Raw genomic sequence first — 26,806 nt, forward strand, 5'->3', positions numbered from 1 at the left:
TAGAAATCTCCTAGGGCATAACATGATTTTCAACCTTTAGTACGAAAATATTCCATTTTTAAATTTGTATTATTGGCTGAATAAAAAGGAACCACATTGCGAACGTGTGAAAGTGATTCAAAATTAAAAATTTCACGGGATATATGCAAATGTTGAGGGGGCCCTTCAATGCGATCTTTTTTTGGTGAGCATGAAAATTCTATTCCATCATACTTCAATGATATCTCCATTTCAAGAGTTCCTTTTGACAGAGTGTCAGAAAACTTCTTTTTATTCATCATTCTTACAACTTACTTTCCAAAAATCGAGAGAGTACCAAAGTACTTGTAAATAAAGGGTTCCTACTGGCATAATACAGTCATTGTGAGGACGTTAACTAGAGGTTCAAGACATTTTAATTTAAGTGAGATAATTAACTTTAGATTATTTAGAGGAGTTTTACGGGATCATTGTCCAAAAGTTGTCAACTAATTCAATAAGAAAGATTCATTTTCAGATTATTCCAAATTTATTTTATACTTATTTATAATTTATTATTTAAATTAGAAACTTTGAGGCATCCCTGAACTGTAACCTAAGAGAAACCTTATTGTTCTTGCTGGACTCGGACTGGACTAACCTACAACACGTGCAATGGTGAATAACTTCTCGTGTTAGTAATTAATGTTTTTCTAGAAAATACTAACCTACAGCAGCGCGATATGGTGAATAACTTCTTGTGTTAGTAAATAATGTTTTTCTTGAAAATACTTTTGCTAACTTTAAATACATTGCAGAAAATTAATATGTAACTTACTAGCATAATACGTAGTAGCTAAACTTCACCAAATTACCTACATCGCCAGTTAAAAAAAAACATTGTAAGTAAATCTGTATAAAAACAATGTAATCTGTAAAAAGTAAAATTAGAATGCATTTTATAAGTTTTGTTTCTACTCTTCTAAAAAGTCAAGTTAATCAAATATTTTAAATTCAACCACCTGCCTAACCTAGAACGGGTAGCCTTTTCGTCTCATTTATTTTGATTTTCTAAGTTAGATTTAGAGTTCATTTTCTGAATCATTGAAACTTGAACACTTAAGGGAAGTGTTCCTTAAGCATAAGAGACTGTTATTTAGTTATATTCATTGTATTGAATCTAAAGGGCCTCAGATTATCCTTGAATCTGGATAAGAGTTCTGTTGTAGTATTTGCCATGAGCAGAAAACTGAAAGGTGTTAGAAGAGCCAAAGTCCTAGACCATAGGACTTCAAACAGGGCGATATCATTTTGGTGGGGCGATGAACTAACTCAGGGGGCATTGGTTGGCTCTGGTTCAATTTGGGAGAGTTCTTTATAATAAAGGGGGCGGTGAAAGCATTAAAAAAACTAAGTTGAAACTTTTCTTCTTACTTTTACCTGAACAGATCAATACGATACATCATTTAAGCAGTCAAAGAAAGTCAAAAGCATTTTCTTAAAATGATGGAATTCTATAATCTATTGCTAATTGGTGTTTCAATAGATTTTATACTCTCTTCGATTTTTGGATAGAGATCTTTGAAAACAAAGACAATGTTTTAAGAGCTAATTTAATTATCTCAGAAAATATTCCAAATTTATTAAAGGTAGTAAAACAAGATGTTATCACAAATTGTCAGCATTTGGATGCTTTCCATTCTTACTTCAATCAAAGATAACAGAAACATTTCTAAAATTGTATTAATAGAGTGCATCAAGTTCATGCTTCCCATTAAACTGGTTACGCTGTTATATTGTTTTTACTAATGTTATGTGCAATGGAACTTTGATTTTGTCTCATGAACTCATTCTAGTTTTGTTTTTCATTCTATGTTGACTTTATCAAGTAACTGAGGTGTCATAATTGCAACAAAATATACATTCAATTGATGTTAAGTGCCTCAACTGAAGTGTAGTAGCTTGGTACGTCTAATTTGCTCATAAAAGATACTTTTGTGGTAACTAAATTTTTTCTGGATAAAAGCATGGCACGTGAAAAAGTTTGGCAATTTATAGATTACACTCTTCGAGTTTCTCGGATCACTAACTTCTAACTCCTATACTTCTATACATTATGTTCGAAGTTAAACTGGGCAAATCCAATGTTACCTAGCAATAGAAAAACTGCTTACTTATTGTCTGGACTACGCCACCTTAAGATAAGAAAAGTTTATTAAAAATTAGATATTTTAAGGACAATTTTTTTTATTATAGTATTATACAGTACGGAGAATTCTAGGCGAAAAATTCACACTAGAATTCCATTACTTCCTGGTTGTTTGTACAGTGAAAGGCCGTCATTTTCAATATAAGAATCTTGAAGTGAAGTACATACATACCCATGCTAGCGGCTAACGGGGATAGTGGGGCACATGAGATATATCCCTGGTAATCCCATGGGATATCGCCTAGCCTGTCCATATTTCACTAACCCTCAGTGACGTAGTACCTTCTATAGGACTGAAGGACGGAGTATTGAGTTCCAAAGAACATATTTTCTGGCCAAACATCTAATACAAAAACCTATTTTTATTATATGTACATCAAGAAATTTTCTTTGTTTTTCTTGAATATTATTGTTTCTTTTCTTTTTTGGCTTTATATGTTGTCAAATAGATGTCATTCTTGTACTAGGTTCAAATCTTATTTGCATTATTATTATATTGTAGGTGTGAAGGTAAAAACAAAGACTACTCTAAAAAAAAAAAAATATGAAGATACTGAAGCCTGGATTAAGACTGCTCTAAAAAACAAAATGATGATTCTGAAGCCTGGATCATCAGCCCTTAACTAGACCAAAGTCTGTTCCACAACTACAACACATATCACTCGATTTTATATTTTGAGACCACATCGGTGGGGGACATTCTAGAAAAATGAAAAAACAGGTAATACGCTGTCTGGAATCATCGCTCCTTGATGACAATTCACCTTCCCGTTCAAAAAAGCTGGGAAGCTGCCGATTTACAGAAAACTAAGACATACCCAGTTCAGTTTCTGACAGAGTAAGCAGATCACTCACTTAAATTCCTGCATAAATGCAAGTCTTGAATCGTTTTTAATATTTTATTAATTTTTAGGCAACATTAGTTTTAATAAATATTCATTTTACTGAAGGAAATTAGTATTCACAACGAATCAATTTTAAAATAGGCCCAAATCTTTCGCTCCCACAAACGCCTTAAAAAGAATTTTCCTTGGAAAATTTTTGAATTAAAATTTATAAATCTATGTATCTACAAAATGATGTAGGGATCTTCGTAGGAATTTAATTTTACTTTGTGGGAGGTATTGTCTACTAAATATTTATAAAAACGGTGGAAAAATTCATTCAGTAATGGGGTGCTTTCTGAATTTTCTTCAAAAGCTTCACATTTATCCTTCTTTCATAATGCAATAAGACTCAAAACTTTAAAATCCCTCACTTATCCATCAAGTGCCCTGGAAAAGTATTTGAAATAAACGATGTAGATCAACCTAAGGACAATTTGTATAAAAAATTTTTAAGAAAAACGTTGGAATCCAGTTTTCAATTTGTAGTATTTCCTGTTATTTTGTTCCCTAAATTGCAGACCAAAACCTTATGGAGAACAAATTAAAATATGAATTTTCATAACCCCCTTTTTTTTTGACTCCCTGAACTCAAAACAGATGTTGGAATTAAACCCATTTTTGGGGAGGTTCAAGGAGGAAAAAGTAGAGCCCAATTCTAAAATGTCATTTCAATATGTAACCTCTTATGTTTGTTTTTATCATCTTGTTTTCGCCGCAGAGGGAAGTGGACAATCCACTTCTTCAGAGATCTTGTCGTACCCTCGATATTGAAAAAAAAACGCGTTGTTTCCATTCATTCTTATCTAGTAAGGGAAACTTAAAATAGATAGAATAAAAATAAAGAGTTCTGAGTTAGATAGAATAAAAATAAAGAGTTCTGAGTTCTAAACAGCAACTTTAAGCTTAGCAGCTTCTTTAAGCTCACTTCCTCGACAGTAACGAAATGTGTACGTAGGCCGGCAGTGTACTGAAAATAAAAAGCTCCTGACGTTAATGACCATAGGTGATGACGCGCCTTAAATATAAGAAATAAATAAAATATTTTTTTGTTTATGGTCTTCGGAGGGAAGCTTTTATGTAGTGAATTTTTAAAAATTAAATCGTTTTGTTCTATAACAATATTAAAAAAGTAATTAGAATTTATTTATAACTCCAAGTTTTAGGAAAGAAACTTTTAATTTGAAATTTGATTAAGTTAAGTTGTGTTTAAGCTTACAATAATATTTTTGAAGAATAAATTAATTGTAAAAGAGCTTCTACAAAACTTACAATTAACCTTTTCAAGAAAAGAAAAAGATTTGGGCAAAAGCCAATATAATTAATTAAACGTCGTAAATTAGGTTTACCAGGTATATGGGCATGCCTTCACCAATTTCATTTAACAATCCTTTAATTAAATTGAAAAAAAAATTAATAAATTTAAAAAAAAAAAAAATTATTTTGTAGAATACATAAAATTTTAAAATAAAGTATTATATTTTTTTGGGAGGGAAAAAAGTGAAAGAAAATGTCTTACTTATGTTATCTCAATTGTAGTAACTGAAGTTGACGATATTAAAGTTGATGATGTACTGTTTCACTGATAAGACGATATAGCGTACGTTGTTGATGAAAATTGAAGCACATGCCTCAAAAAGTTTATGTAACTTATTTGTTTAACTTGCGATTTAAACTCACAGAAAATTTAAATTACATATATTTAAAAAAATAAATAAATTTAAAATTTTAAATAAAATGGAACAGCAATAAGTATTAGGGAACAAATTTTTGTTTAAAACAATATGACGATCGCTAAAAATACAGTGTAAACTATTTTCCGTTTTTAGAAAAACGTACTACCTTAACCCCGTCTATTTTGTTTACTACTGAGTTACAAAGGATGCCGCTCGGGTGCGCCATATACTCACTCACATTGAAACACACACTTACACTAAATACACAAAATATACACAACAACAAAAAGAGAACCATACGCTAGGCGAAGCAAGACATGCGCCGTATATTCCTCATACACAACCGACCGACCGACCAGGAGCACTCTCAGATGAGTGGAAACTGAACCGAACCTCGGGCAGTGTAGTTATCCCAGCCGAGGATAGTAGAGCACATGACCACCCCCGCATAGGTGGCGCGCTAACTGGGAAGGGGGCGGGCGCACTGTGAACAAGGTGGTTTGAGCGGGAATTCGACATGCCAAGAGCCTCCCGCCGGCGGCTTGTAGAGATATAAAGCGCCTCATCGATTCAAGCTATGGGGGGGATGTGCGCGCCTTGCCGTCCCCCCCCCAAAATACACTAACACAACTAGCTTGCCCTTTCTTTAAAAACAAATACCTGTTGATGTACAATTAGAAAATGGCTTTTACTGGAAAGTGTCTTAGCGTAGAGTAATTTTTGTTGTTGTTGTCACCTCTCTCACTCTCTTCCTCCTTTGATTTTAAATAGATTCTTTCGAAATTGACTACAGTCGAGCCACTTTCGGGGGAAAGCAAAGTGGTTGCTGTTTGGAGGTGGTCGTTAGAATATGCATCTAATTTTTGTTAATTATCCAAAATATTTATCAAAAAACTACATATTATTGACTTCTTTAATAATTTTTATAACAGTTTTTATAATAATCATCACATTTACTCATAACAATAATAATTTATGGTAAAATTATCATCATACTACCATCTATTACTAGAAAAATAGAACAAACCTTTCGGCAAGTTGACGATGGCTCGAATTGGTTTTTGCAAAATCTTCCAACACAATTATTTTCTCTTCTAGACTTAACCACTTTCGTTTGAGAGACATATCGGAAAACATAATATTGTTCGTCCACAGTTATATTGAAAAATGATTAAAATGGTACAAGATGTAAGTAGCTTATATAGGAAACTTTAGGAAAAACCAGAAAAAAAAACAAAAACTTGAGAGGGGATAATTATTTGGATCACCGCGTCAAACGAACTTTTAATAATAAGATGGTCGTTGGTGGGGAGGTGAAACATATAATTCGTTCCCCAAAATCATGTCCGCGGTCGCTATGTAGAGTGACCGTTAGACGGAGGTTCTTTTATATAGAAAGTGTATAGGGGTAAAACGGGGAAATCCAAAAACTGTCCGTAAATGGTGTCCTTTATGGGAGGCTCGACTGTACAATGATTTTTCTTTATACAAACTCTATGCTCATATTGATCAACAATTTTTTTCGGGAATCATTTTTTTCTAGGAAAATTCTATTTAGGATATTGTTTGAAGGGATAATTGGGATATTCTGAATTCTCATTACTATTAACCATCAAAGCAAGCAAAATCCAAGGCATAGGACCAAGAATCAAATCCAGTACCGTAATGTATCATAGATGTTGTAGACTTCTTACCACTCGGAGACCGTGGCGCTTCATTTCTTCTGTAAACTATCAACTATTCTGAGTAACTTTTACTCTTAACCAATTTTAGCAAAATTGGACAATTCTTGATGGTGGATTTGAATTGGCTTCCCTGAAAGCCTTCATTTCATCGATGTGTACAAGTTTTTTCAAACTAAATATGGATAAAAAAAGAATTAAATGTTTAAAAAATATTTAAAGTAGAAGTCGTTTAAGGGTTCACTCAGATATTTTGTTTTCTAGATATTTGTCTAAATATATTGCTGACCATGTGTACATATCTCAAAACTTCCAAACATACATCGGAATGTTGAACAAGTTTGGCTAGTGGACAACAGAATGGTGTAAAAGAAAAATCACGACCTTCTTGGTCGATTAAAACTAAAGTTTATTTCATTCTTTAGATAAGAAGAGATTTAAAAAAGAAATTATTTATAAAAAAAAAGAAAAAAGAAACTTGTTTACTGAAGTAAATAACTGTTAATAGCCCAGTAACTGTTTTCAAAGTGCGCATTACTTGAGTTTATGTTTAAGGTTAGCTTAAACATAGCGGACATAATTTATAGTTAACTCAGTAAAATAAATCAATGTAAAAGAAAAAAGAATTGAAAAAAAAAGACTTTGAAGTTAAAATATGTTATACATTCCCTTTTATGCGAAAAATCTAATTACTTTGGGTAGGTTGGTAGTTAGAGCATTCAATTTGGACTGTCCTGGACCAAAATCTTTTCAAATCTCGCCCACTTTAAGTTAGATTTTCTTTAAAAAAACAGGAGGAACGTTTATTTTTTCGAACTTCATACATTTTTTTTTAGAATATTGTTCTTTGTCTGATTTATTTTTCGTATCTTAATCAGTGATTACTGTTTGGTTGATACTCATTTTGTTATTTTATTTTTACAGATGTTCATATTTATTATCTGAAGAAAGATAATTGGTAGAACTGCTATAAAATGATAAGAGTAAGGAAAGTTCATGAAGATAAGTTACGTCCAACTCCAAAATGAAACTGTTTGGCGTGTGCCCAGTAAACTATAGACAGCCGGTGGACTAATATCCTTGGAAATTTCGCTCATAAATATTAAGAAGGTATTAGCAACCAAAACTTAAATTTATAAGATACTATGAGCATACATTGAAACCGTTTTCGATAATCGCACAAAATAACTGGAAAAAAAAATCGATTTAGCAAAGTGGCAATTTCAATTTTATCCAAAAGTTGTACAAAACGTTTGTTTCACTTGAACCACAAAAAAAAATAGTCTTTCTGCAAAATAAGATAGGGCTGATTAAGTAAGATTAAGATTCTAATAGGGCAGCCTTTAAGGCCCAAGCCACTGCGACTCCTTTGGATCTATTGTGGCTCCCATTTCTAGAGATCGCCTTCCAGACCCGTCCGTTTAATCAGACTCTTAATTCTGGAAAGCGACTCTTGGGTAAAGATTGCAGGCCTTGGTTTTTCCTCCCCGAGTAGTAACATCCTTAGCCCAGGCAAGCCCCTCACACTGACACAACACGTGCAGTGCCGTTTCCTCCTCCTCCTCACAGAATCTACAAAGACTATCATCTGCCAGGTCCATACGATGCATGTGTTTTCTGAGCCTGCAGTGGCCGGTTAATAGGCCTACAATTATCCTTATAGCCCCACGGCCTTGACGGAGCAAGGGCTGATTAAGTAAGAACTTCTGGACTAAATTGTGTGAGCAAATGAAGGAGGAAGTGGCCTTTCTGTTTGATGGCGTTAGGTTGCTAGATTGCTGTCAGGTTGTAGATTCTGTGACCGAGTCGCAAATAGAACTAGTAGGTGGAACCGTGAATCTCGGTAAGAGGGAAAGCTTGATCAACTAGAACTTTTCAAAGGGAAAGGTACTATAAGTCTCCATGGTAAACAGGGACGACCCTTTGTACCAATAAATAAATCATTAATATATATTTTTTTTTATTCAGGGCGCGTCTTAACGCCTGGAGTTTTAATCGGAGCTAAGCAAATATAAGGACAACGTTTTCTCGTTACAACTGTCCATCACCGGACATTTAGTTTTAAGGAGGCACATTCTAGAAAGAGAAGAATCTAAGGGCGACAGCTGGAGTTTGTTGCACTTACCGCAATTTCACTTCAATAATGTTTTTGTTATTATTAATGGTTTGGTATTTACTAAATTTGTATTTCCATGGTATTGGTAGTAACTGCGTTTGATTTATGACGCTGTGGTCGAAATAGTATTAAAAAAAAAAACAAAAATGATAAGCATGTGTTTACAACAAATATGTCAGTCCAGACTAAATATCTCTAAAACTAAAACTTAACAAGTTACTTAAATTTCATATGGGTACCATCATAGGATCCGGTTCATTCCTAATGAAACTCAATAATTTTTTTTGAAGACATTTATGTAGATAGCTAATGAATTTTATACTATTATAGAATTCAGAAGATACATATGTATAGTTCACAATGGTAAGAGATGAAACTATTATCAAATTCTATTCTACTGTATTGCCAAAACTATAAACTGTTGCCAAGGTTGAAAATAAAGCGTAAGAAATTACAAAAGTTACCAAGACTTTAATTTTATATGGTATTTATGGCCAAGTTATTTCCATATTTATCTCTCATTAGTTGTGAACACAAAACAGATATGGAAATAGTAGTTTTGATATATTTAATGGGTCAATTTTAAATATGGCCTACAAAAAAATAACATAAAATAACCTCATAGACTAGAAACTAACTAATTATTTAGATTAACCTTAGCTGTGATATTAGTTCAATAAATGGGAGGTTAAATGACAACATTAACTTGAACCATTAATGATGACTGCGGCAGTCTATGCGCTTAAAAAAAAGAAGTGTAGACATTATACTAAAAAGGTCACGTTATTAAACAAAGGAAGTTTTCTTGATGGTTCATTAGATACAAAAATTGGTCCTTATCAAGTGTTTTATAAGATGATACACCATTTAACTTCTGCTTTGCCAGAAGACAGAGTAAAACGCAGTTTGCCCCAAGTTTTAATAGGAAGAATCATTGTAGTACTGGGTTCGATTCTCGGTCTTGGATTTTATTTAATGGTTAAATGAGAAATAGTAAAGTACGTTTGCTAGTCGCCTCCGTCCACGACACCTAGTAAATGGTAGTTGGACGTTAAGCCCCGCCTGAAAAAATAGGCGATTACAACTACTAATAGGAAGAATCGGCGGTATGCATAAAGCAAGAACTTCCTATTGTAGGTCATGCCTTTTTCTTTTGGTCTATGGCGAAAAAATCAAAGATTGACTGTGAAAAGAGACGACTGTTCTAGGTTGCCACAGGAATTGGGTTTGGGTCATTGCCCCAAAGTTAATAATAACAAGAATTTTGCGAGATTACACTTGGGAACTCTTCACAGAGGTTTAGAGGTAGAAAATTTGCCTTGGCCAGTTCGTCTTCAAATTTAATCCCGTCAGAACTGTGGATTTGTAGTCCAAGAGCACTTCTGCCTCATTGCTCCTACTGTATCACGAAGGTTTGAGATCCATACGTGAAATACATATTTTTCGTCCGAATTTCTAAGCAGTTCCTACTAATCTTTACCAATCTTTATAAAGACTTGATAGCCTGTAAAGCCGTCAGGATATTCTGAGATGATTCTGGAACTAGATGATTCTTCTTTTGATCTCGGCTGGACAAAGATATATGGCTGAAATACTAGCTTGCCAAACTAAAGTTTACTCTAAGTTAATAAAGGGTATCATTTTTAGTCCTGAAATTCTGATCCCAGAGCTTTCACAATATTTCTTTTTAGTGGCATTCAGGGACCAGATTCGTCCCAATTCTAATGCTTCTTTTAAACCAACAAAAAAAATTAAATTTGCACAAGTCTTGAGGTAAGAATGCAATTATTAATTGTAAATTGAAAATTGTGGTTAGATCTATAGTACTGGATAATATTACTGATTTTATCCGTCAAAGTATGCATGTTTATTGTTTCCCTGACTATATTTTTTCGTACTTTCATCCACTAGCATATTGATCAGGTAGATGTAGAGAATTTTGGTATCAACTATTTTTGCTCAGCAAGATTGAGATTTACTCGAAAATGGTATCTAGGATTACCTGTATACATAAAAACACACTCAGATTTATACATTGCAGAAAAATTCGTTTTAGAGCCGTTCCCGGGAAAAGACTGGTGTAGACTTCCATGTGAGATTACATTTCAGTGTAATGTACGGTGTTTTTCTTTGTAATTTATGTCTTTATTTATTCGGAGTATGAAGAAAATTAGTTTTGTATACCTTGGGAATTGTAAGAGAAAGATTTTTCGCTCAAGTTTTGGCACCTACCCGAGAATCAACGGAAAAAAAATGTTACTTTAAAGATGATTAACCTTTTTATTGTTGCATTGCAACAAAGGAAATTGGTCTTTTTTTTAAAAAAATAATTAGTGAACACAATGTTGAAACTGCTGCCAAGTATAACTAAGCTATAATTAATAAATTGGATATTTATATAGAACGGGACAAATGCCCATTTTACTATTTCTAAACTGTAGACAAAATATTTTAGGTGTTACATTCGTTACAATAACAGTGTGCAGAATTTAAAAACAAATGCTCTTTTGGCATCAAAATTTTGTATCTTCTAAATTCATCTTAATTTCTTTAAAATAATCTCTTTTTTTTTAATAACTAAATCTAAATCATAAATAAAAATACGGAAGTACAAACTCATGTTTTTACTTGTTCTTATTTGTCATCATGCTAACTTTCGATTTTGAGCTTTACCGGATTATCTCCGTTTTTGACTTCCTCTGAGTCCAAAAACAAAAGTGTATTTTACAAATAAAAAGAATCAGCCAATTGGAAATGTCTTTTTTCAGGAGGATTTAATTGAAAACGGCTTAAGCATTGGTTAAACTTCTATAATAATACATGTGTAAAATATGTTTTATTTGAAACATATTCTTTCTTCGTTCCTTGATGTTACATCCTAAGAAGGGCCAATGCCTCCTCAATTTTTCAATTGAGGTTTCGAGACGAACGAAGTAATCTCCCTAGACTTTTTTTTTTTTTTTTTTTTTCAAGCAAAGATCCTTTCAGTTATTATGCTCGTTCAATTTTCATTCTTTCTCCATTATATTCATTTAAAATGCCCGGGTTCAATCCCAGCTCAGACCCCACACATATTTTGAGAAAAGTTTCCACAAGTCTTTAAATTAACATTAAGTCATTGAGATGAAAAATAAATAAATAAAAAATTTGCCATTTTGGATGGTGCTCATTTTCTTTGCAAACCAATTTCCATTCCCACAGAACACATTGTTTCTTATGGCAGTTCTGTGTCCGGGGAGCGGTTAAACTTCGCTTTAGTGTCACATTACCTGTATTAATTTAACAAAAACTTACAGTTTAAAATGTTAAGTATAAGGGTTGATTAAACGCCAAAAGGTACACAAATCAGCTAGTACCCAACATTTCATTAATACTTCATTGATATTATTTTAAGTAATTTTACTACATTAATTTTCATTAATATTTTTTTGAATTTATTAGATGTTTCACAGACCCTTATGCTGGCCATTTTAATCTACAAAATATTTGTTCAAGTAGAACACCATTTAACTTAGATTGACTGTAATAAGATAAATAAGATATGCATATTTTTATGACAGCTAACATAATTATTCCAGTATTTTACTATAAGTAAAATTAGAGGGACTAAATTAAATTACAATTGAGAAATGAATAATTATTGCTGAATAATTTACTTGATATTACCTACGCGTTATTTGTGCTCACAAATACTTCGGAAAGACGAATTCTAGACTGAAATATTGTTTTAAATCCGTGATTCAAATTTAAATAGTAGCCGACTCTGCCTTTGTCTTTTTTTACTTTAACGTGCATGTACATACATACGATATATGTGACTATTCAGAATAAAGAGCATAATAAAGATAAATCAGAAGAATAATTTGGAATAAAGCTAAAATAAAGTACCTATTTAATTACGAAAATATAATATACATTTTATCATAATTATAACAAAAAAATAAAATATTATGAATGAACAAAGGGAAGGGATTAGCTATGCGGTTAGCATATTGGATTCCCACGTGGAGGTTCCGGGTTCGAATCCAGCTGCAGACCCTTAGATTTTCTCTTTCTAAGAGCTTCTTACAGCTCACTGTCCGGGTGATGGACAGAGTTGTCTGTAACGAGAGAACACTGTCCGGAGGCCGGCAGTGCACTGAAAAAAGCTGCGAGCGCCAATAACCGCAGATTGTTGAAGTTGTTGAAGCGACTTAAATCATAAAAAAAAAGAAAAAGAAAATGAATGAACTGGCCAGCATAAGGGTCTGTGAAACATCTAATAAATTCAAAAAAATATTAATGAAAATTAATGTAGTAAAATTACTTAAAATAATATCAATGAAGTATTAATGAAATGTTGGGTACTAGCTGATTTGTGTACCTTTTGGCGTTTAATCAACCCTTATACTTAACATTTTAAACTGTAAGTTTTTGTTAAAGAGATTTTTGTACCTTTTGGACAGATTTTCTTTTTTGTATGTTTTGCAAAGTTACATATCTGCTTTACAGATTTTATTAAAATTGGGAATAATAAATTTAATTTTATCATTATAACCTGAAAAGGTGTTAAGTCGGAGTTACTACCACTGGACAGATCTTTTTAAAGAATGATTATAGTTGCGGTCCCCAAGCCATCCTCAATAACAATTTTTTTGAGAAAGCGTTTTGAATAAAATAGGAAGGTAATTTGTACGTAAATAGCAAAATTAAACTGCGATTTCAGTACTTCCCTTTAAGAGGAGTAAGAAAAATAAACTGCGATTACAGTACTTCTCCCTAAAAGGCAAAGAGGCAAAGATTTTGAATCGAACTACAATTCATTGATGAAAATCGGTTCACTCATTGAAAATTTTAACGATTGCAATACTTCCTCTTAGTAGGTGTAAGAGCATGATGGCACTTCACAGCCACGTAGAGGAGCTTTAACCACTTCTTCTTACTAAATTTTATCAAAATCGGCCTAACCGTTATAGAAATATTGGTAATAATAGTTTTAGAAAGGGCCTTACTTGGGTGGGGCAAACTCCCCTCCTTATGAGGCACAGCGTCGAGACTTTTAAAGTGCAAATCTGTACAAAATTTCGATTCGAATGACACTTTATTCATGAAAATCGGTTCACGTTTCGATAATTTGAAACGATTGCTATACTTCCCCTTTACAAGTGTAAGAGCAGATCGTCGCTTTAATGTTACGTAGGGGAGCCCTAACCCTGTCATCCTACCAAATTTTATCAAAATCGGGCTAAGATTTACAGAGTAATTAATGATAATAATTTTGGAGGGGGCCTTACATAAAGGGGGCTAACTCCTCTCCCATTCGATGTGCAGCATCGAGACCCCCAAAAGGCACATCTACATAACATTCCGACTCGAATGACACCTCATTCATGAAAATCGGTTCACGCGTTTAGGCGCTACGTTGTTTACAAAAAAGGTAACAACAACAACAAGAAGAAGAAGAAGAAGAAGAAGAAGAAGAAGAAGAAGAACAAGAACAAGAACATTTTTTGAAAAAGCCGTTTTTGCTCATTTTCGGCAACTTTTTTCTCGAAATCTATTAGGTCTGGGTGGTTGCAAAAAAATTACAGTCATAAAGGAGGGTTTGCCCTACATTATAAAGAAAATTTGGGAATTTTATCTTTTATAGAAAAAGAGGAAAAAAAAAATTGTCAAAGTTGGGTGTTTTTCAACGTTACACTTTTTCGTGCAGTTTTTGATGGTCAACCCTTATACAACTGTCCTACCGGACAGTTTTAATACTTATAGAAATTTAATGTGCAAAGAAATTGCCAAATTTAAACAAAAATAATCTGTTGAACGGTAGTGTCTCCTCCTTGTTCCTTGTCTACTCTCTCCCTAATATAACAAAACTAATTCGATCTATTATTAGGATCTAAATATATTTTGGTCAGGATTAATTACAGTATGTGTGATTTTTAGTTATATAAATTCACAGCAAATCTTAATTTAAATAATAAGAATAGTTTAGTTTTTAATTTTTTTTTATTCCAATTCTTTTTTTTTTTATAATCAGTATAAAATTTTTATTTGTACATAAAAGTTTAATAGTTTTCACAGAATTTTTGATTAACGATCCTATTACTTAATACTTTCTCTTCAAATATTAAAACAAATTCTAAATCAAATAATTATTAACCACAAATTTATTTTGTAAACAAATAATGATCACAGCTACAACGCCTTGGTCTTTTTTTTTTTTTTTTTTTTTTTTTTCTGTGTGTTCAGATCAAACTTCAGGATATGCAAAAATTAGTTTGACGTAACTGATTATCAAAAATAAGATACAAACAGTCTTAAGCTGTGACCTATAAAGCACCTGAGTTTAATAAAATAAAACTTTACAAATTCTATTATACATTTCTCATTTATAAGTTATTACTCATTGTACATCTTATTTAAAACATAATTAAAACAATACTTGACTGAAAAAATTACAACTTCATTCATTTAATAAAGCATACGCTTTCCTTTAGATGAATACATAAATTTTAATGAAAGAAAAAAAAAAAACTTTTTGAGCGACAAATCAAAAAAATAAAAATAACAAATAATTAAAAAAAATAACAATCAAATAATTAAAAAATAACAATAAATAAATACTTTTTTATCTTTATAATTTATCTGGCTAACTTTATTTTTTATTGTATTTATTTTTTAAATAATACTTCTTCTTTTTTTTAATCTATTCTACTCATATCTATCTCTCGGAGTTTTTCATATCGTCAATAATTGCCAGTAAGAGATCTTTCTGTTCATTGCTAAAGTATTTCCATAAATCACTTTCAAGTTCGTTGATTGCTTCTAATTCTTCACACTGGCTAGCCATTACAAGTGATTGTAAAAGGAAAAATAATTCTTCACCAAGCCAGGAAACTAAAAAAAGAAAAAAAATATTATTAAATTAACCATCTGCTTGGGGAGTAAAGTGAAAAGTAATCGGCCGAGTATAGAAATTTTCTTTCTGTTTTTGACGATATGCGTACTCAAACAACATACGCCCAACGGACCACTTGATCTGTCTGAATAGTTTTCTTTACATGGATTTTTAAAGGTGGTTTTAAGATAGGTTTTACGTGAATTTCGTTAAAAAAAAATGGATAAACTGGAATTCTGATCGTTTTATCGCCCTCAGAAATTAATTCTAAGTTGAAGATTTACAAAAAGAAGGAATCCCCTCTTATTCATTTTCAGTATTGAAGGAATGGATTTTTTAGAAAAATGGGAAAGACTGGGTTTAAACTTTACTTGAAGATGGTGCTCCCAAAAACTGCAACATCGAGAAGGTGTTCGATACGGTATTATGTCAGCCACATCGAAAGAAAGCGTGCAGCATATTTTACATCATAGAATTAAGTATGAGAAAATGTGTACAAGATTGGTTAAACGATATATCTAATAGCAAATGCGAAAACTATTTTTCCAGCAATATTTGAATTGTTTTAAAAAGAACGTAATTGATTTACCGCAAATGTAACTAACACTACAAGCTAGAATCGAAACAGCGATAAATAAAAAAGAGGACTCCATTCTCTGGGATGCAAAAATAGGGATTCTGGACTAATTAGATGAAGGAATAGGATGGGAGTTGAAATATATGTTGTTAACCAGATTTGACACCTTCTGACTTCCTCCGATTCCAAAGTATTTAGAAACTTTGGACTGGAAAACGTTTCGAATCAAATAATGAGGTCACAGGCGGTCGTATTGTACTTTTTTTTTAAAACTATAGGCCTAGGAAGAAATATGAATACATTCAACTAAAACAAGGCCGAAAACTTTTCGAACATTCAAATGAATAATATTAATTTAACAACTGCTTACTAGTTTTACTATCAGGCTCACCAATCCAAGTATATTTTTCAATTAATTTAGCTAAATCTGGGGATATTTTCTGCGGAGATGGCCTAAGTAATAAAATTAATAATATTCTTGAAATTTCACAACTAGAAAAAAACAAAAATTTATTTTTAATTTCTTTAAATCCAAAAAATTTGACGGAAAAAAATATTTAAATCTCTTACCGGACTAAAACATCATTATATATACCAAGTAATGGTTGACTGGGAATTTTGTTAACTGTCGACACCATGTCCGTGAATACTTGTAATGCTCCATGATAGTCACCTGGAAATTTTAAGCATGAATATTTTCTGTAATATTTTTAAAGTGAAATTTTTATGAGAAAGCGATTTACTCAGATGTCTGCAGAGTTAAGCTCTTTTAGAGTACCACCTATATTATAATAATAACAACATACTTTAAAGCGCTATTAGCATTTCAATATTGAAGATCTCTCTTTACCCAACAAAGATTATAACCACCTCCACTACGCTTGCTTTTTTTTAGTATTCGATTTTTTCTTTCTAAATAATTATCGGTGAAACAGATACGTTTCTGAGTGAACAGCTGTACACTTTCAGCTTTAAATATTATGTAAGACATAATATTCACGAAATTCAGGGGGATTTTGGCTCATCGTTTCTCATACGAGACGTATACTCGAAAGTTTCATTGCACACTTCACAGAAGCCGTAGATTTGGCTCTATAACTTTGCTTTTTACAAATCTAACCAAACCTATTTCAAAATATGTAGCCCAGAGATTAAACCTACTTCATTGAGCGAATTTCTAAAAGAAATCCTTGATACATTCTCTTACACGATACTTGTTACCAAATTACCCTTATATCTGTCCTTCCTAATAAAATTTTGTAATATCACAATACACACTATCTACATACCAATAGAAATTTGAGTTGATGCTAGCTTTCCTAAGGCAATCAGCTGTAACTGAGGCGATTCAGAAAACAGTGTACTAGCTTTTGCAAAATGTCCGCACGCAGTATGTGGTGAAATACGTTTCAAAGTATTCCCGGTTTCTAGACAAAGTGCAGCCGCCAATGGACTTGCATCTCCCCATAATCTTTCTGCTTGACTCAAACAGCTTATTCCTCCCTAAAAAAAAAAAAAAAAACAATGTCACGTTCTCAGTAAACAAAAATCAGAACCAAATTAATTACTGCAATATTAAAATACAAACCTGTAAATGTTCTTCACATCCAATTACATTTTTGTTTTCCGCCTGAATGTATAATCTGCCAGCTTTTACAAGTGCGGATGCTTCCTCGTTAACATGACCTAGTGAAGATTCACATTTGGCTACCGCTAGCCAACTTAATCCTGCATATTGAGGTAAATCACATCTCTCACATTGAGCAGCGAGAGTTGCTGCAAAAAAAAAAATTAAATCTAAATAAATATAAATCACGAATGGGTTTTCTAGTCTCTGTTTGCCTCGTGTGACAAAATTAGCAGTTACTGCAATAGTGCGACCGTTATCGTTGGATTTGCCTTGACCAACCAAGGCTATTGTGATGAAGTTGTATGTCGTGTGCTGATCCTCGCCAGCAACGAGTGCTGGTTGCTTAATAACCATTCCCTCAAGACAGAAGGTATCCCTGACTAGACTAGTGTCAGATAGTAAAACACATTACTTTAGGAGGTTAAACAAAACTATTATCCTTACGGAAAACATGAACTCTTAAAAGAAGCTACCTTCCCAGAATTATTTTTTGAAGTCAGCAATATGAAAATCAATTGAACTGCTCCAAATAACTCCAAAAATGAACATACAAAAAAGTGGGAATTTGAGGTTTCGCTATATAGCTCCTCACATAATCTTGGAATGTTTCTGCACAGAATTAGACTGTAACAGAATCAACAGCAGAAAGCAAACTCCCACAATTTCTTACATTAACCAAATAATTAATAAAACTCACCAAATTGATCGCTTGGTTCGGATGCATTTGGTTTCCTCAAAAATCGCCTAAAATTGAACATATTCGATTATTTACTTGAAACATATTGGAATAAACTGATGGAAACTGAACTAATTAACAATAAACGAACTTTTTTAATTTGTTTGATATCGATTTGTATTGTGTAAGAAAGTCAGATGTACTTCTTTCACCCATTTCCAATGATGGATGGTGTAATCTTCAAAAAAATGCATGAATCACATGTTACAACTGGCCATAACACTTTTAACTGTATAGATTACATTTGATAGTATAATTTAATTAAATGTTCATTTATCAATTATAAGTTAAGTGTTAAACATTACACTTGATAAAATTACCATATTAGCATTAACTTAAGGGCATAAGTATATTGGATTGCGTTTGTGCGAATACAACTTTACTTACGTAACCATTTAAAACCTTCCGATAATCTGTTGCATCTAGTTGCCGCTAGGTAGCAGGTGATGTCGGGTAAGACGAGTAGTGGTCTGATAAACTTGTACGAACCTCTCGAGTCATTGTTAGAGTGTATCAATATGTGAAAGAAAAGTACAGGGAAGTGGAGGATGTGGTAAAGAATTCTTGATTAAGTTTATCAAAGAAACTATGTGGTGATTAAGTCTCTATTTTTGGTCCAAACTAATTTACAAGTGTTCAACAACCATGGATTAGGTGTATATTTCTATAGTAGGGTGAAATTGATTACCTCAGCAAATTCTTAGTATACAGTTTAAATGATAAATTTATAAAATCTTTTGTTTTAATGAAAGCTCACTCTGCGTACAAAAAAAGGGACAGTGCTAGTGGTCGCGCATTAATGTATTGCATTTTCTATCATTATGATTAAAATTTTGTGCGTATTGTGATAGATACCATAGTTTGGAACAAATTCTTTTAAATACAGAAATGAATAAGATCAGTCAGCCTATTGATTACGAGTAAGTAATTATTTTTTCAGTTTAAGTAATTATCTCGTGATTATTTTGAGTTCATGATTTTTGGGAATTGGGGAGTTCAGTTGAGCCATGCAGTGAAATCAGCTGGGTTGTTTTATACTTCAAACTAAAACAATTGATAAATTGAGAACAATTTACGTGAAAGTTTAGTTGAATCGAATATTTGAAAGAGAAATGGTAAAAAATAAGTGAGTAGCGTTTTTTGTATATGATGATATTATTTTATAAAAGCAGAACTATCCGAGACCTTGAACTCACTGATCGTCTTAAAAGAGTTCTGTCTCAAATAAAAAAAAAATTAAGAAGTATACAAATAATGTTTTTTTAAATAAACTTTTAACATAAGGTTTTTGGCTGATTCGCTTGGCACAAGAGGCAAAAAAGACAAGTTATTTGTTGTATAAACCTGCTCCAAAATTGTGAACATTCAATATATTTTGCCAGTGTTTAACCTTTTTTTAAAAAATATATATATATATAATAAAATATATAATTGTTGTAGAAGCGATAGAGTGTGGAAAACCATTGACGATGTTAATGCCACATTGGATGCTTTGTCTTTAATCAATAGAGGACAACCAACAAGTTCTGGCTTAAATGCAGTTTTAAATACCATAACTAATACTAATCTAAATGACACATCTGCAATTATTGAAGCAAGATCACATAATGGTCAAGGTAACAATAAAGAGGTAAAGGGAATTGCTTAAATCATCATTATTATTTTTTTTTTTTTCAGTTTAAGTCCAAGATTTGATACTTAACTTTTATCTCTAATGTTCATTACATATTCCCTTGCAAGCATTGTTATGAATTACTTTTTTGTTAAATATTTTTTACCTTTAGTTTCCATCACAGTAACCTGAAATTTTAAACATCTTTATATCGAAACTCATTGTTTTTTTTCTTATATAATTAATAACGTACTTAATTTACTTATTTTGCAACTATTCCAGGAGGAGTCTATATCAAGTGGTTGTTATATGTTGGGAAGAGGTAAATTTATTAAAGAATTAACCAAACAGAGGGCTCCCTGTGATAAGGATATGGCCTTGCAAGCGGAGTTAGACATGGTAATTAGATATTGCTAAATTTAGTTTATTTTTTACTTTATACCAGCCAAAATCCTCAAAAATATTTTTTGGTTATTCTGCTCATGTGATTCATTGTTAGAAAATTAAATAGGTTGTCGTCGTGATTCTTCCTTAGCTGTCTGTATTTCGAAATTAAGAGTAATGAGATCTAAAACCATAATTCATTCACTACTTTTAAGCAAATTCTTGTATGATTGTACCAGCATCAAAGATTCCTAATTCGCTTCATTCAAGATCTTCTCACTTTTGTAACTACTTAGTTTCCCCCTAGCACTGAATACGGTGAGTGCTAGGAATAACAGTTTGTGGCTCTTTTTCTTTGCACCATGCAGCACAATTTCCGATATATCCATAAGAACCTTATCTTTTGAAACGTTAACCTCATAATTTATAAGATCTGATAATTCAGAAATTTGTAATTAAAATCTTTTTTTTAAAACGATCATTGCTGTTATTTCAACAGATGTTCCCACACGGTTTTTCAAATGAAGTTATTGAAAAACGTTGGTGCCCAAGAGATAAAGGTAAATGTATAATTTTTCAGAAAACTTTATATGTTTATAGTATATATACTGTAAATTTAATTTAATTATATTTCTATTAAATTTAATTTAGTTGATGAAGACCAATTCGAGGATGCTGATCTCAAAGAGCTGATTGAAATTGAATCAAAAATAGGATTTGCACCTCAAAGTCTTTTTTTACAAGAAGAAATTGATATAAGAAGCTGTAGTCCACCGTTGTCATTAGAAGCAGATGTTACAAAATCTACATCAAATTCATCGTCACCATTAGCTCATCAACAGCTGGGTATTGTTACAATTCCACTAGATTGTGGTACTAGTTTAAACGAGTTAGAATTTAGTACTGGTAGTGATAGCGAACAAAGACGTAGTTCATCACTAGCTGGGAGTGATGTTGGTGAAGAGAAATTGCCAATACAATCGCCATTGCCACTTCTACGTCCTACTACGAAAAAGTGTAGGAACGCTTTGTTGAACAGTATCTATAGGATGGAACGTTTAGATAAAGAAAGAAAAGAAATCAGTCAATCAATAGTTTTAAAAACACCTAGTGATTTCCTAAATTTTTCTACTTGTAACAATGTTCATAGTGTGTCCACTAGCGATCATAATAATAGTTTTTCTTATAGTAGTAGGTTAGAAGACGAACAAAGAGTAAAAAGTAACCGTCGTGTGGATAGTGATTCCTTTGTTTATGATGAAGATGATTTTCCAGCTCTTTAACATTAATTTTTTTTTAATCAAAATAGAAACAAAATTGAACATGCAAAATCTACCTGAAATTGAGAAAATTTATTGAAAACCTATCTGTATTGAGTTTAGGTACTCTCAAAAATAAATGCTCTCTCATATAAATGTGAATTTACAAAAAGTTGTTGCTTTTGTTTTTTCGGACGTTATAATTTTTACTGAAGATAATTAAGTTTGTTCTTCAAAAAATTATTAACCATTCATAGAATAATTGTTGCTCCAGATGAGCCAACAGCGTGAGAAAGATTTTCACGTACTCTATGGCATTAATTCTGTAGACAATCTGATAATGGTGTATTATCATGCCAAAAGGTGGATACTTTTTCGGTATAAGACATCTCAAACTCTTATTCAATTAGAGTGCAGATGGGATAGCTCGTCTATCGAGAACTAACTCGTATTGCGCCACACTCAAAGAATAATCTTTTTCACATAGTGAACTTTCATTATCGCCTAAAGTTAAAAAAAATAAATTCACACATTTTATATTTTTTTAAAGAATTTAACACGGCCTAAACGCTATTGTATACTTTCACTAAAATGACTTGGCGTTTTATAAAACTAACCTTTGTTGCCAAACTTATAAAAAATTTAATCCAATTTTATTTGCGAGCTATATTATTGATTTCAGTTATTAATTTTATCATTACAATTGTAATTATTTAATTTTTCTTTGTTGAGTGTTCGTTGCTTGTATCGGGTGTTGGCAATATCATAAGATGAATTATTGTAGCGGTCTATTTACTTCGATTTGGTTTCCATCTTCCCCCCCCCCCTCTGGCAGCTTGTCCCGGAAGTTAGAGTATATCACAGCATTGGTAATTATTCTCTGTTTCACGTAACGTTTTATTATTCTTTGGTATGTCAAACGCAAACAAATTTTCTTCGTTTTCGTTACTAATGCCCAAACACTTAACTTTTCTTTTAGTTCAACTTTCAACAACCTCTCTTCCCAATCATTACATTTTGTTTCAACACCTCATTCACCAGCTCCCTTAAATAAATTAGCTCGTAAAATAAAAAATGGTTATAAGTGGAGAAATCTCCCCATTGTTAACTATTCTTCTCTTAGCAACCCTCAGTTGTTTCTTTTCTATAATATAATTTAGCTCCTCATCTTTCTAAGTTCCCCTCACGCTGTTCGTCCAGAAATTTAATAACTATTCTTTTATACATAGATTTGATAACCCTTAAGGCTCTAAAAATAGCAGAAATAGTTAAGATAAGAAATAGATAAGTTCTGCGGTTTAACCAATAAAAATAAATAAAAACTAACCATTTTAAACAATAAGATTAGTTTTAGATCATATATTTTACAAATTACTATTTTATTTTTGCTAATTTTTTTGCTTTTATTGGAGAAACAAATAATATCCCCAGAGATTTAGAGTTTGAATTCTATAAAAGAGTGCTCATTTGCAGGCATTTTCCACAACTTAGTGGTGATTGAAATCTTAATCTTTTTTTTTTGTTATCTATAAGTTTAGACTTAACCAAGTGGCAAGATTATTTTTAAGATTTTAGATGAGTAGTTTGTATAAAAGTTCGAAACCGCTCTGATTGAATACAAAAAAAAAAACTCCAAGCTATCCTAATAAGGGTGAAAAAAAATTATGAAATGACGACAATTATTATGACTATTATTATTTTTATTTAAGGCGCGTCAACATCTGAGGTTATTTGGTGCCAACCATTATTATATTAAAAATAATAAAGTGGAGTTGTACTTTTACTCACAAGTGAGAGAAAATAAAATAGCCATTACTTTTAAATCTTTTAAGACCATAGTGATCAACCCGTACAGCGCGAAAATAGGTAAAAATCAAAACATAGACCTGTTATTACCACAAAACATAGACCCTTGAATAATTGCCCCTAGATTAAATTCCATATGGAATAGCTAGATTGTGTTTGGCCACTGCAGCTTTTTGAGGGTCTCCTCTAATGTCTATTGGTTAGCTTATTGTGTGTGATTTTATGTGATGGAAACTAGGTTTAAGTACTTTGAATACTTGGCTAGATATCTTCTGAAAGTTAACCTAAATCAATTTAGAAAATTCAAGAAATTGCCTAAATTACCCAGTTTCGTCTGTTATCCGATTGAAATTCAACCTTAAAGCGGGGTTATTATTATTTTTTAATGTAATGGTTATTCTTCATATAGGTTTCTTATAAAATGTCAGAAAGAGAAAATTGTTAACTTTGTAAAACATTTTGGCCATGAAATTTTCATTTTTTTTTGTGCTCCCAAAAGTTAAATTTCAATAACAGATAAATAAATTGAAAGTACGGAACAAAAAAAAAATTATTGGCATTGTTAAATTGAGATTTGCATAAAATGATAAGCACTGAAGCTTCAGGTTAACTTTTATTTGAAATGAATATTGAAAAATTGAGTTCAATTTTTCTTTATGCTTTTTCTACCTTATTTTAATTATTATTGTAATTTGAAAACGTAAAATTGATTAACAAATATGGATCAGATAATTTTTTTTTTAAACTTACTGTTTCGCATTAGACTCGAGGAGGTTAATAAAAGAGGTATTTCATAAAATGACAGGATTTCATACTTTGCCGGTAATATTAAATGACTTAGAGAGAATTGTCAGCTCTGTATCTATTAATTTAATATTTTTTTTATCGTTCATCTTATTCTTAAAGCAATTTTATGGCCTGTCTAATCATGAATTATCAATTTAGGAAAGGCTTAAGTTATCCAAACTGTGGATTAAGAAATGCGGAGATGATACTGAAGTTACTTCATTTTGTGTGTGGTTACTACTTATTAATTTAAATATTGAATTACATTTATTTTTCTTTTCTATAAAATCGTTAAGAAAGTGTTATTCTAATTTTCAAATTATTTAAATTGTAAGTTTAAAACTATAAGTTTTACTGTATCTGTTGTTTAATTTTTTTAATTGTAGGAACATTTACATAGTTTCATTAAACATAAGTCCAATTAAAAGGTGGATGTTGTTGATAAGTGCTGAATAGCTTGAAACTTGTTTTGTAGTTGATTAGAAAGGACTGGAACCTCCCTTAAGATTGATGCCTTAGGCCTATGGGGAGGCTCACTGTGATACCAATGGTACTGTGATACACTTAGGTTTCCGTCTCACAACGCACAGAATTTAGGCAAGAATTTTTTTTTTTTTCTCGTAATTCCTAGTTAGAGATTTCGGTTGTATTTCCACCACAAACTGTGGATCCTTGAACTGGCAAAATAATGCAAGGGTAATTTTTTTTCTGACTCTGTTTTTAACCAAGTATGCACTTGCAACACAAGTATGCACTAAATATATCTTGTAGAGGAAATGTACTCTGCAACTATGAAAATACTATCTCTTTTGAATTTTTCTTCCTGTTAGAGAAGGTGGCCCACTGAGCCTGACAAGGAACACCTTGGAGTTGTTTTGTCCTATTGTAGATCCTTATTATTAACCTGTTATGGATCTTTTTTTTTTATGGGTCACTTCCTCAAAGCGGGTTCTGTAAGAGGTTCCGCAGAAGAGTTCAAAGTTAATGAAGAATTAAACTAATTCTGGAATAGTTTTGACCTTTTTAATTATTTAAACTTGTAGGCTCGTCTTTTCGGAAACAAGAGGATCACTTGTCACTTGGCGAAACAGAAATGAACGAAATCTGGACGCCAGAAACTCCTGCCTAATTGCTTGCTACTGGAGAATAGCTATAATCAATAAAGACTGTTGAAAAAGAACTGTTTAGAACGGGTTGATTTTTACAAAATCCAAATTTAAATATGAAAAGTGTATTTGTTCTAGCTGTATTCAAGCCTAACAAAATTTCCGGCTTAGAAGCTATTCTCAAAGTGAGCTCTTCGCATTGAAACCTCAAAGAAGGAAGCTCGCTCTTTCCACGCCCTTGTAACAGTAGAAGACGTGGAAGTGGTTCCGCTTTCTCTTATCCTAGCAAAATTTGCAACAATCTTTTTTTTAACGTGTCCCTATTGGTTGATTTATCTTCTCGAGTCTGCACTGCCCGATCTGAAAACTCAGTATGACTCGTTAACATCCATGCGGATGCTCCTCTCAATTAACTGGACTGCCATTAACTTAAGCAAAGATCCTGGATGAAATTCTTTCGTTTGTTCTTGGTTGCTGATATATATACTACGATCAGACTATAAATTTGTTGCTACACCCTGGTCTTGAAAACTGATATCTTCACCACTTGGGAAATACAGCATAAGGGATCTATTTTCTGTGAAAAGTTTGTTAAACACCAACAACCTTTCTTTTTATCCCACTAACTATCGTTCAAATATACACTAATATTAAACATAACAGAGATCTGAGTATGGCAGAGTCAGTACTGAAACTATTTGCGTTTAGCAGACACTTCAGGTAAAACACCAGCTTACAATCGATGTCACTTGAAGCAAACATTGTAGATCTTTTAGGTAGTAGTTGATTTAGGTGTTAAATTTAGGCGCTTAAAGTGGTGCTCCCGGTGCTTCAACTGTACTACTCTTGAGAATGTGGTTAGGTCTGCACTGTTATATATATATCTATCTGTTACTGATATATCTATCGCCAGTCAGCAAGTGTACTGTGAGTTGGAAACATAAGTGAAGTCGAATCCTCTACACCAAACTGATTAGTCCATCTCTGATGATGATTGAAAGTCCAAAATCGGTCAACGGGGTTCAATAAATGCTTCGACGGAGTAAGTAATCAGAATTATAATTATAAGTATTGAAAGAATTTTAATGCTTTTTTGATTTACATCTTATATTAAGACATTAGATTTGTCTCACCTAATTGTCAAAACTTTTTATTGAAGTTGAATTATATGTACGTTGGAATTATTCATTCATTATTAACTTTAAAAACAAAAAAATATATATTTTGTCTTATATTATAGTTATCTTAAATGTGAGTAAATACAAATTTAACTCAATAAATTTATATAAGTCTTTCTTCCAATCTTATAAAATAAGACGACTTTTTGGAATTTTGATACTTTAAAAGGAAAATATATATACTTATATTGTAAATGTGATAACAAAATTTGTAAACCAAGATTCAGTCTTTAATATAAAAAAGAAATTGGAAATTTTATGTATTTTATTAATTGATATGTAAATCATTAACTGTATTATTTTAATAAAGTTGAATTATATTTTAATAAT

The 26,806-nt window shown here is 31.9% G+C and overlaps 3 protein-coding genes and 1 long non-coding RNA gene across 8 annotated transcripts in view; 2 read left to right on the forward strand and 2 right to left on the reverse strand.

Moving 5' to 3' along the window:
- The window catches only part of LOC141461337 (uncharacterized), a 219,519-nt gene extending 214,343 nt beyond the window's left edge, over positions 1-5,176 (reverse strand). Inside the window, exon 1 of the mRNA XM_074142294.1 lies at positions 4,571-5,176. The gene's annotated coding sequence lies outside the window, so the exon portion shown is untranslated. The remainder of the gene's footprint in view (positions 1-4,570) is intronic.
- On the forward strand, positions 576-8,988 carry LOC141461339 (uncharacterized). The gene is made up of 4 exons (XR_012462771.1): positions 576-860; positions 2,670-3,005; positions 7,334-7,519; positions 8,378-8,988. It is a non-coding gene; the product is annotated as an uncharacterized lncRNA (long non-coding RNA).
- Positions 8,989-14,766: 5,778 nt separating this feature from the next.
- Positions 14,767-18,871, reverse strand: Hap40 (Huntingtin-associated protein 40 kDa). Of its 3 annotated transcripts, none has more exons than XM_074142291.1 (8): positions 18,666-18,759; positions 18,437-18,523; positions 18,307-18,353; positions 17,568-17,755; positions 17,269-17,482; positions 16,550-16,652; positions 16,350-16,471; positions 14,767-15,401 (listed from the first exon to the last, which is right to left on the reverse strand). In XM_074142291.1, exons 2-8 carry the CDS (start codon positions 18,499-18,501, stop codon positions 15,226-15,228), a joined length of 915 nt encoding a protein of 304 aa, XP_073998392.1. In that variant the 5' UTR covers positions 18,502-18,523; positions 18,666-18,759; the 3' UTR covers positions 14,767-15,225. The 3 variants fall into 3 exon arrangements, with proteins under 3 accessions (XP_073998392.1, XP_073998390.1, XP_073998393.1); XM_074142289.1 differs by having other exon boundaries at positions 18,733-18,755; XM_074142292.1 differs by lacking the exon at positions 18,437-18,523 and having other exon boundaries at positions 18,733-18,871.
- A 252-nt stretch (positions 18,872-19,123) lies between these two features.
- LOC141461334 (uncharacterized) lies at positions 19,124-26,289 on the forward strand. Of its 3 annotated transcripts, XM_074142288.1 has the most exons (6): positions 19,124-19,265; positions 19,786-19,975; positions 20,240-20,356; positions 20,841-20,901; positions 20,993-21,187; positions 24,352-26,289. In XM_074142288.1, the coding sequence occupies exons 1-6, from the start codon at positions 19,234-19,236 to the stop codon at positions 24,360-24,362; spliced, it is 606 nt and encodes a 201-aa protein (XP_073998389.1). In that variant the 5' UTR covers positions 19,124-19,233; the 3' UTR covers positions 24,363-26,289. The 3 variants fall into 3 exon arrangements, with proteins under 3 accessions (XP_073998389.1, XP_073998387.1, XP_073998388.1); XM_074142286.1 differs by having other exon boundaries at positions 20,993-26,289; XM_074142287.1 differs by lacking the exon at positions 19,124-19,265 and adding an exon at positions 19,320-19,471 and having other exon boundaries at positions 20,993-26,289.
- The last annotated feature ends 517 nt before the right edge of the window (positions 26,290-26,806 follow it).

The sequence above is a fragment of the Rhodnius prolixus genome, unplaced genomic scaffold, assembly GCF_049639745.1.
Source record: "Rhodnius prolixus isolate KJV_2025 unplaced genomic scaffold, Rpr scaffold_6, whole genome shotgun sequence".
NCBI lineage: Eukaryota > Metazoa > Arthropoda > Insecta > Hemiptera > Reduviidae > Rhodnius > Rhodnius prolixus.